This window comes from Vanellus vanellus (assembly GCF_965231255.1).
Source record: "Vanellus vanellus genome assembly, chromosome: 13".
Taxonomy (NCBI): domain Eukaryota; kingdom Metazoa; phylum Chordata; class Aves; order Charadriiformes; family Charadriidae; genus Vanellus; species Vanellus vanellus.
Genome location: NC_138918.1, coordinates 12,562,704 through 12,573,962, shown reverse-complemented (window position 1 = coordinate 12,573,962; position 11,259 = coordinate 12,562,704). Strand labels below are relative to the sequence as shown.

General features: G+C 43.1%; 1 protein-coding gene across 1 annotated transcript; it reads right to left on the bottom strand.

Annotated features, from left to right (window-relative positions):
- Positions 1-1,009: 1,009 nt before the first annotated feature.
- FAM114A2 (family with sequence similarity 114 member A2) lies at positions 1,010-11,176 on the bottom strand. The gene is made up of 14 exons (XM_082489930.1): positions 11,114-11,176; positions 9,674-9,885; positions 9,355-9,454; positions 8,791-8,886; positions 8,399-8,511; positions 7,306-7,440; positions 6,985-7,143; positions 6,236-6,359; positions 5,228-5,307; positions 4,384-4,512; positions 4,030-4,169; positions 3,187-3,259; positions 2,568-2,621; positions 1,010-1,843 (listed from the first exon to the last, which is right to left on the bottom strand). Exons 2-14 carry the CDS (start codon positions 9,881-9,883, stop codon positions 1,742-1,744), a joined length of 1,515 nt encoding a protein of 504 aa, XP_082346056.1. The 5' UTR covers positions 9,884-9,885; positions 11,114-11,176; the 3' UTR covers positions 1,010-1,741.
- Positions 11,177-11,259: the final 83 nt, after the last annotated feature.

The window sequence follows — 11,259 nt, the reverse complement described above, 5'->3', positions numbered from 1 at the left end:
AGAGCCCTCTTTCCCATGAGACGGTACCCTGCCCTGAGAAAAGCCCCAGCTGCCCCAGCCCCAGAACAGCACCCAGCCCTGCCCCGCAAACCACAGGCAGGGCTGAGAAGAAAAAACACCACCGTTATTTCTTCTCATGTCATTTGTGCGCATTGCTATCTTGATAGCTTTTAACCGAAACGGTTGTCAAAACAAATCTTTTCTTTAATAATGCTATCAACGTAAAGAAGAAAAAAAAAAAACAACCCAGAGTTTATTGTAGTGCAGTTTGTTTTTTTTTTTTTACCCCAGATACATACCTTTCAAGTCTAGTTTTCTTTAAGATGCAAAAAAAGGCTCTCCTTTCGAGATCTGATCAGTCTAACCAGGACTAAGGCAAGGCTTTTTCCACGTATTTAAAACCAGAGGATCATCAGCCAAAAGGTATTCTAATAATAAAAACACTTCTCTACTGCACAAATAGAGCAGAGGAATGTTAAGCCTTCAGTACAGCAGAAACGTGCAAGACCTGCTAAAACCCAGAGGATTTTCAAAAGGGGATTTGAGCATCACCGTTACCAATGAGCAAGTACAGAGGCAGGTGTGACACTCAGTCACCTCTGGTTAGCTATTCTGGACCACTTGAAGTTCCATTTTAGCTGTGCATTTCTGCTCTTGTGATTCCAACAGAGCCTGCTCCCTCCCAATGGGCAGGCTCAAAAGATAGACATTGCGAAAAGGAACAAAGCAGGGAACTTGCACAGTACAAAGAAACAGATACCATATGTGGAGCAGCTTCTGAGACATATTAGGACTCCTGCTAACAGAACCAAATTGCTTCCTCTCCCCCTACTTTAATATACCTTCCAAGAAGAAGGAGCATTGCATTATCGTGTTTTTACACAGAAACAGCAGAAAAGCAGTACCTGAGTTTGTGAACAGTCTGTGGCTGACATGTCAAGCTGCACTGAAAAAGGGGAGTCCTCCAGCTAAATTCTCTCATTAAATTGCCCAAACACAAATCAACCCCTTTTAGCCAGTTCTCATTTATTGCTATAAAGCAAAGTAGCCAAATTCTTAGGGCCAGATCAGCATTTCCCCAGCTTGTGCTGAAGCAAGCACTCTGCAAGAGAATGAGAAACAGCACTCAGGTGAGAGTCCCCGTCCCACATCCCCCAGTCATTAGCAGACATTAGCCAGAGCTTCTCTTCAGCAACAACAGCTTGATAAGGAATCCTCTCTGCTCTATTCTTTCCAGCCTAGGAACTGCAAGGTTCATAATCATAAATATTTGCCTTTTCTTGCACCTCCTATCCAATATTCATTTCCACACCAATGCAGAGCTATCAGGAACCTAATTAAGTCTCTCTGACTTAAAAATCACACCATGATTTTAGCTAACTCTTTAACTAGCCAGCTGCTACCCCTTTCTCCAGCATTGTCTTCACAGTCCAGAGCTTCTCCAAAGCGCTTGTTAACACATACAGCAGAGGGATTTCAGTGAAAAGATATAGACAGTCCATGAAAACAGAGAAGCAATCTGCACTTTAGGTCTGTCACGTTGTCCACCAGCCTGGACTATGCTAATCACATCTCACGATGTGCTGTTAGAGCTGTCATTGCCAGGCTGCATTTAATCACCGTTCTTGCAGCAGCAGTGATCAGAGTTAATCTTTTTCCCTTTAATAACAGCCATTACATCATTCTCCAGCATGGAAACTACGAAGTGGGAAGGTCAAAAAGTTCTTAATTAGAAGGATTTTTATTGCTGTGATAGTTCTGTTCCAGCCTCAATAAGAGAGATCTGCAGTACAGGCAGCAAGAGCTGGAAGGCATCTTGGATATATGAAGCACTGTTTGAAGCCTACGAAAATAAAAATCAAAATACATACATAAATAATTATGCTACCAATCAGCTTTACTAACCACATACTCATTTCAAACAGCATTGATTAATGCACATAAGAAACAGAAGCCTAGCGCTTGTCAGATTTTTGAGGCCTCATTCTAGAAATCAGTTTAACTTTTTGAGGGGCTTTATGCTAGTAGGCAAAAGAGCAACTGGCTTAAAAACCGCCAAACAAGATTAGGTGCAATCCAAATATAGGATTCTGTTTTCGATGAGAAGAACTTATTTCAAAGTGAAGCATACGCATGCTGTGGCAGGAAGGAAGAACACACCAACAGGAAACACCCGTTTCCTACCACACCTCAGAAGTTTACAAGCATTGAGAACCAACTTAACAGCTGGGAAGAGTTGGGGCTCTTGCATGCTAATTTATGAGCTTGTCTAATGTTTGACTTTGGACATTTAAATTCTCGAAATCCAGACTGCTGAATTTAATACGTGTCTTCTGACCCATCATAGCTGTCAGTTGAGACCTCATAAGGCTCACTCTTCACTAAGTAACTCATCTCTTGTGCAAGTCTACAGACATTTATTAAAACTTTTAAGTTATTAGATAGGGAAGCAGAATCTTAGACCTTGGGTTACAGAACTTGGCATGTATAAAGATACCGAAGTGGAAAAAAACAGCACATCTATTTTATAAGTATTAGCTTAAAGTTTTAACTTTAGCACAACTGACCTCCAAAAACACTCCAGTGATTAAGGGATTAAGCACATCTGCTTTCTCTTTGACCTGCAGAGATCAAACATATATTATCCTGATTGAAAATTTGATCACATTTCTTCAAGCAAGATAAAGCTAAATCCTTAGTAAGTTTAAAATCACCATTGCTCCCTTGACTATAGGAAAGCTAAGTCACAAACTGCAGAGGTCCTGCCCTGTAGCATGCAAATAAGAACAAAGCATGCCCAACACAAGTCACATATGAATACACACATTACATCTTCAAATGAACTGTGGACAACTGGAGAATTTGGAGATAATTATGTTATCTTCAATAGCATCTGAATGTTTTGGAAAATCCAAAACAGGATCACAAACCTTATTTTCTTCTGTCTCCTTAGTACTGTCAGTAGCAATTCCCACCCCCACCCTGTGAATGCAGCAGGAGGCATTCAAAAGCTCAGCATATGTTCAGCTGCCGCGACTTGGGGAATGCTGGCCCAGAAGATCAGTTCCCAAGGCAAAAAACTGCATATATAAATGTGCAAACACAAAAAGCACTTCGTGGTGAAGATCCCAAGGCTATAATCAACCAACCACATCTTATTCCTAAGAACTGCGGTGTAACTCTTACCCCTGCAGTCGTTAAGCACGCAGTAAACTCTTTAGAGAAAGTAGACAGTTCTTTACACAGCACAATCGTCATTCTGTGGAACAAGAGTAAGAAACCCATGTAGTAATTACAGTTTGTAAGAATAACTTTCTTTTAGCATTCCTCTGAAATGCAAATACCCTGTTTCCACGCACATAAAGCTAAATTAAACCAAAATTGATATAGACCATATAAACAGAGTATGAAGATCCAGAAGTTCCCCAAATAAATTAGGGAGGGGAAAAATAAAGAATTAAAGCTGAAGAGCTGAAACAGCAGTCAGAGGACAGACACATCCATTCAAGAAGGAAGAGTACTAACTCGCCTTTTTTTACTGCCACATGTAATTTTCTGACTTAGAAAGTACTGCATGTTTCACATACTTGCCGTGTATCTCCCAACAGAAAAATCTTGTGTTATGCATTATTGGTAAGACCAGTCTACTAATTAGTTGCAGTCATTTTACAGTATCACCTACCTAATATACTAAATGATTAACAGAGAGGTAATTAAGAATCACTTTTATACAACTGCTTTGTCATATTTAAAATGTCTATCTACTAACTAGCACAAGATTAGGGCAAACATTCTTCTTGGCTATATAAAAGCTTTCAAGTAGGGTTTCCTCGTTCTTATCAAGAAATGTCTTTAAGCTGGAAAAAGAGACAGCTGAATTCTGCTGGAAGATAGTGATGCCACCCATTACAGCTTTGAACACATATGCAGAATTCAAGTGCCTCACATCCCACGGATTTACAAAGAATTATTACACTGTTTAATCAGCATGTAATTATATGCTACACATTTACTAAGAAATGAACTTACTGTGAAAGGGACTTGGCTCTGTCTGTGGCTGTCACCTCTTGTTTCTGACCATGTAGAAACAAAGCTGCAGTTTTGTGAAACATTTCAATGGAGCATGCTGTCAGTTCAGCCAGACTTCTTATGGCAAATGCATGAATATCCTGCAAGAGTTAAGATGATTCCCCATACTATACAAAAACAAGCAGCTTTTATTTTTTAAACAAGTGAATCAGACACTGTACTATCAGTACACTGCCCTTTCAGACCTCAGAATCTGCACAGAAACAGAAACCCATAAACTGTGAAAAGCCCAGCTGTAACTTAGCAGCCAGATAAACACTCTGCGGCCAGATATTCTCTTAATTACTGAGTTACCTCTACTGATTTTGTAGCACCACTGTCCCCATCTCTGGATTCCACTTCTTGGCTTTCTTCACTCTCTTTTTCTTCTTTAGGAAGACTACTGTTGAATCGTGCTATCCATTTATGAGCAGAAGTCCTCACCTGTATGAAGATGTGCCATAGTACTCAATGACTGGAACGAAGCCCCCATGCACACCACAAAACATGGGAGTATCGGACCTCTCCAGAGGAAGAAAACAGCTACAACTTCTGAGCTACTGAGAAGAACCAGGACAAATGATCAAATGACAAAAGCCTTCAGGACTTTGCAGAGAGTTGGATGCACTGATGTAGCTGGGGGCAGTCATTTCTCTAGCACTGTGTACTGCAGTTTACCAGCAAGACCAAGACTAACAGAGGTGCTTTAAAAACATGTCTGCAGACTGCTGCTGCCACTTGGTGGATCTGAAGGGTAGTGAAATGAAGGCAAGAAAGGCAATTCTACATCATATCAACTTCTGAACGTAGTAAAAACAACTGCTTTGTACCAAGAGGAGGGCTTCAATTCATGACCGTAGGTTGATTTCATTGTGGTGGTTGAAGGCTTACTGCTCCCAGTTATCTTTGCTATTGCTTATTACTGCCCAGTGACAGGGCAAAGACACACTGGTGTCTACTGATTCAGAGCCAAAGACATGAGAGAACACGGTTTTGCCACATAAAGTCAAAGGGAAAGGCCCATCTCTTGCTTACCATTGTCAAAGGATCTAAAACACAGATTATTTTCATGCCTTTGATATTTCACAAGCAAAGCAGGACTGAGAAGCAGTTCCTGTGAGGAATCCCTCCAGCTTTTAGAAGATGGGAAATAACTCACCATAATCAGTTTGTCCGGCTTTGAACAGACACGCAATTCTGAAAACAACTCTGTTACTTCTTTTGTGAACTCCTCATCTCCTAAAGGAGAGGAAAGGTTTAAGAATGCACACAAAGGACAGATATAGGAATAAGCAGCACTTCAATGCACAACTGGTTCTGCAGAAGTCTCTCAACTGTTTCCTTTATTTCTCTTTGAATCAGGTAAATTCTGTAAAGGTGGAGACACCAGTGCCAAAAGGTCAGCTTTTGCTTTCTCAGTCCTGGTTGTGCAGCTAAAGTAGTTCTATTTATTTTCTTTTTCAGGCAGCATTTTACAATGCACTAACTTGTGCATCACCTTAGAGAGTCTGAAATATCACTATGGTTCTCCTATTATACACAGCAGGGCAGATGTTAACAGTGGGGGAAAAGCTGTGAGATCCATCATGTGCAAATATAAAAGGTACATTAAATGTTAAATGATAGCAAATGCAGGTGCATAAGCCCTCCCTGATGAGCCATTTAGGTAAAAGCAATGCAAAAAAATTACATTTAAATTTGCAGAATACTCAAAAATCAGATGGCTTGTGTGTATGGAGGCACCTCTGAGCCTTTTGGTCTGTGTGCCTAACTCATTTAAAAAAATAATAAACGAAAAGGCTTTTTGCTTTCCCACAGGCTGGACAACTCTATTCACAGTACTTCCCTTATGGTCAGGGAAACCCAGCGCCTCTTTGAATTTGCATCTTGGCTCAAGGTCAGTTGTATGAACTGCCCATGATTCGAGCAACTCTAATCCTGCTCTGGCAAGAAATTGTTCCTGCTACAGAATTAATGCATAGCAGCTTTCCAGAGATGAGGGTATCACTCGCTACCTGTCATGCTCCTGGCCACAGACGGCTTTAGGATTAAGCATCCAACTAAAGAATAACTTAACTTTGGCATCATGCCCATTGCTAGTAATCTCAGGGCTGGTTGGTTCTACACTGAGAATTTCACTGAGAACCAGAACCTGAGGCTCTCTTACCCTTCTTTTCTTCCTCTTCTTCTTCAAAGAATTCAGGTAAGGAAAATGCTTCTTTGAGTTGCTCCATTTCCTCCTTCAGTGTGTCCAACTCTTTTCCAGAGAGGGCATTTAGAACCAATTTCACCTAGTTAGGAGCAGCACAGCCAAGGAGAGAATCATAAATCCCACAAGAAAAAGAAATGGGATGGAGGATGCAGCACTGGTTTACACTGCATGTAAAAACATCACAGACTGATATTAATGAGAAAGTGGCATTTTCCTGAGGGAAGGAGGAAAGGGAAAAAGACCTATTTCTGAAGTCTCATTGATGGATAATGGATTCTTAAGGATTTATTCAAATAATCTCTTTCTTAAAAAGAAAATGACTTCTGAAATTGCATGTTGATCTGCCCTATTCCCTGCCCCAAGACAAAAAGGACAATCTCTGCTGTGCTTGCAATACTCTCCTCCAGACCAAGGCAGCAAACAAGTGGGTATGACAAAAGAGTAGCTTGTGCAAAATTGTTGAAGACACACAGGAACTGAGGCTAGATGGGTAAAGAGAATGGCTGTAGGAGCTGAGGACAGGACATAATGCTCCCAAGGTAAACACCAGATGATAATGCAGGGGTCAAAGTAAAGCTGTGTAATCAATCATTGTATAGCAAGTTCTGAGCACTTGATTTTATATTTATATACATATATTCCTAATCTTTTTTGCCCTGCTCAGCTGAACTCAAAATAGAAGGCAAACCGCTCAAGGCCATTACCTTTGATTCACTCTCTCTGGAAAGCATCTCTAAGGCCTCCAGATGCGAAAGACCCTGAAACTCATCAAATAGTAACCCATAATGGGCTTTCTTCTCTGTAGCCATGGTAACCTCAGTAGCTGTCTGCTGCTCTTCTTTCTCCTTTGCCTCTCGTAAGACCTGAAAAAAAAAGCAGAGGACTCAGGTCAGTGCCAGAAGATACAGAATACAGGAGGAGAAGGTTTTTGGTTCAATAGTAAACGGTTGCTTAATGACAGGACCACAAAAGAATGGAGAAGAAATGAGAGAAACCAATGAGGAGCTGATACAGAACTGCCATACCTGAGACAATGTAGAGTTTCTGTTCATTAGGCCCTTTGTTTTTTTGAATCCAGGGTCTCCCTCAGCTATTACATCCATTGTCTTTTTCCCAATGAATTCCAAGGCATCCAGACCTCCACTAATAACACTTTTTCCCTAGGAATTAGAGTTGGATATACACAGCGCATAAAAGTCACAGAAGGCTATACAATTGAAGACACTGAATTGGGGGATTTATACAGCAATGTTATGCCAGACACTCACATACAAGCCAAATTGCTCTTTGTAACCCTAAAATTCAACCCTTATCACCAAAAAGATAGCAGAAGGACATGGAAAGAGCCACAACACCCTATCATCCAACAGTTTAATATAGCACTCGGACAGCTGCAGCAATCTGGTGGGAAATATATTTTTATTTTGTGAACAAGCTGGTTCTCAGCGTATTAAAGTATTACAGTATTTAGTTCTCATCCTTCCAATCAGAGAACACTAGACCTGTGGGTTTTGGTTGCTAACTCTTGTACAAGCCTTAAAAGGAGAAGCAAGCTTTCCATCTGCGGCTTTTTTAGATTCACGGGCAAATTGACAAGACACAAAAGCACAGTTTCTAAGGGTAATGGGTTCCTTTGAAGTGCATTTCTCATGGTCACAGGAGCAAGCTGATTTCCAAGCAATTTGGGCTAGTTTCACAGAATTTTTTGAAGAGGAGAATGGATTTCATCTCCAGGCATTTCTGTGGAAATCAGTGGAAATATTCCAGGAATAAGTCTGACCCCGCATTTACCCGAATACTCTGAAAGAAGGAAGCAGAGATAACAGAATACAGAGGTGATGTGCACAGGAATCCACACACCACACTGTCCACCATTAGGGTTTTTTGTTATGTATCAACATTTAATGCAGAACTATCAAAATTCAAGATAACTAACATATTAAGTGCCAGTTAGAAGCAAGGCATAGGATAAAGACTGTCTGAAGGTTGAAACAGTTTCTCACCATCCATCCCACAAAAGTCAAAATTAAAAGTTTCCTTTTACGATGTTTCCGATGAAAGGCAAAACCCCCAATGTTCTCTTAAACCCATCTTCTCCTGCATTCCCAACTCACTCACTGTGCTCTGGACAGCAGTAGAGATGGTTGATAAAACTCCAAGAGCCCCAGCAATAGGAAAGGAACTGCCATCATCAACTGCATCTGTGCTGCTAGCACCAGCATTCTCGCTTCCTGCATTAGAAGGCAGAAAATTAACTTCCTCACTCCCAAAAAAAGATCCCATCAGCTGCAGAGTGGAGAAAATTAAACACCAAATGTCAGCCATGAGCAGGGCTAGAATTGGGATTATTTTCCTACCTACTCTTCATAGCTAACAGAAGTAAGCAATAGAGTTTTTAGCACATAGATATCTATTTCAATTTGCAAGATGCAGGGTAAGGTGATGTTATTTTGGGACTGATTAGGATATGAGAAACATTTCAGTGTCGTTCTTGCACAGTAAAAACTGACCTCTTGTAGCATCTCTAGTCTCTGAAGAGATTTCAGTAGGACTGGGGATCCCAAGGGTAGTTTCTGCTTTTTCTATGACATTTGAAATACCTTGACCTAGAGAAGACAGCAGCATTACTTTAACCATAAGATACAACAGAAATCAGAACAGAAACAGGATTAGGGCTGAAAATTGTTTTTTATTATTCTGGATTCCTCCTGTTTGAGACAGTTTACCCAGCACTAAAACCTACCATCCAGCTTGCTTACTGATGTAATGAACTCAGGTTTCATCTCAGCTTTTAAATAAAGTTGTAAATACCAGCTGAATACCTTTTTAAAATACCAGCTGAAAATTATGCTAACACCTTAAAAGCGTGAAAGTAATTTTGGCTGTACATATCTCCTTAATCTCACTGTACCTTTTGGTGTAAGTTTTCTCCATTACTTGAACGATTCTCTTGACATTTTCCCAATAAGCGCATCTATAACAGAAACCTCCTTATCTAGAAACAAGCTCAAAAGCACTAGATTGAGACATGAAGTATGGTTAAAACATATATCAGACACCAGAAAGACCCTTACCTACAGTAGCTACAGTAGCAGACGCAGTTGACAGAAGAGATTTCCCCCAGCTTCCCCAGTACCCCCATCCTGTCTGAACTGCAGCAGGAGAATCTGAGACCTTTAATGAAGAAAAGCAGAAGACAGTGATGCAGGTATTATGGTGAGGAGAGGAACACAAGCAGTCTGTGACGTGTAACTTTTGCACAGCATTTTCTTTTCAGATAAACAGCAATGTGAATTTTCAAAAAAACAGCGTGGCTTATATGGTCAAAATTCTTCTGTGCATAAAGCCATGGAACAAGAAATCATGTTATTCAGAGAAAGCACAGAATCATACCCTGAGGGTTTCAGCTGCAGGCTTTTCTGTGGCAGCACGCTGGCTTGGCGGTTTGGGTTCAGGCCTTTTCCGAGTCACAGTCACAGGTTCAAGCTCTTGCTGTATCTCTTCATTGCTCTCAATACAGCCAAGTTCCTCTGCTTTCTGTTCATTTTCATCTTTGTAACAGGTTTCTTCTTTCAGATTTTCACCGCTGTCTTTCTCAGACATGACTGCAAATGTTCGTAGAAAGCGAAGCAGATAAAATAATCACTCCCTTGTACACTTTGACGTTAGTTCAAAAGCATCACATTTGTGTTTTAAATAATTAAACACAACTAAGACAGAAATCCCTTTACATTGCCACATATACCCACACGAAGAGATTATGTTTTTAAGGGAGTGTGTACACTGAGTTACATCTGACTGGAAGAAATGTCAGACTTGGAAGTTTAAAGTCCCACAGAAACACGTGGCTTTATCTAACTGACACACCCTCTCTGCAGGAAAGAAACAGGTTGCTAACTCTGAAAAGCAAATGAAAGGTACAAAAGATCCTCCGATAATGAAATCCATTACTTGCTTCACCAAAACAAAGCAAAACCAAATTGCTTGGGACAGCTACTTTGAAGGGTGTCGGACACGAATAGGGATGGCTGTCAGAATGCCAGGCAGGTAGAGTGACTGGTTTGCTTCCGTATTTAGGGCTGAGCTTCACCAGGGCATTAACACCAGCCAGAAGCCTAAATGTGATCTAGCTGCCACAAACACCAGCCCCGACATGGCACATCGAGGATGACAGTGCCCATGAACAGGGCTGCCATGCTGCGGCCTGCGCACGGGGCAGGGGGTTCTCCCTCCCGCTGGCAGCGCTTCACCAGCTCCGGGGCAGTAGGGTGCAGGCAGCAGCAGGCAGGGACAGGCAGGGCCATACCGAGCACCCCATGGCCCCCCAGCACCGAGCAGCGTCCCCAGAGAGGCAGCCTCTGATGCAATCAGGGCAGCTAACCCCCAGGAATGGGATTTTGTTGGCTTTAAGCGAAGGAGGAGGACACGAGCCCCCACAGAAAGGGCCGCTCTGGCTTACAGTCAGGGGATCCCCCTCCCGTTTCCCCGTGACCCCCCCACAGTGGCTAGCGGGACCCCGCAGCACCCCCGGCCCCGGCCGCGCTCGGCTCCCACCGGGGGGAACCGGGGCAGCCCACCGGGCCCGTCCCCGCCCCGGGCGCCCCCTGCGCTCCCCAGACTTGGGGACCTCCCTGTGCCTCCGCTTCCCCGGGAGGGCCCCCAGGGTCCCATAACCCCACACGGGACTCCCTCCCACAGGGGACCCCCAGGTGCCCCAAAGCCCCCCTCCCCTTGGGACTCCCCGTCCAACAGAAGGCCCCTTGTGCCCCCGGCCTTCCGAAGGCCCGCTCCGCCGCCGCCCCGCTCCCGCTCCCGCTCCCGCTCCCGGCTCACCCGCCGCCGGGCCGGGCCGTCCCGCCAGCTCCGCGCTCCCCGCACCGGGCTGACCGTAACCATCGAGGCGAGGCGCAGAGCGGCACCGGCCGGCTGACCCCGGAAGTGCGGCCCAACCCGGAAGGGCGCGCGGGGAAGTACGTCCG

Excerpts from the sequence above, each read along its gene's own strand:
- FAM114A2 (XM_082489930.1), bottom strand. The coding sequence starts at position 9,883 with ATGTCTGAGAAAGACAGCGGTGAAAATCTGAAAGAAGAAACCTGTTAC. Across the intron at positions 8,512-8,790 it reads GACTAGAGATGCTACAAGAG|GAAGCGAGAATGCTGGTGCT; the intron begins GTCAGTTTTTAC and ends CTTCTAATGCAG. Across the intron at positions 4,513-5,227 it reads AGCCGGACAAACTGATTATG|GTGAGGACTTCTGCTCATAA; the intron begins GTGAGTTATTTC and ends ATCTTCATACAG.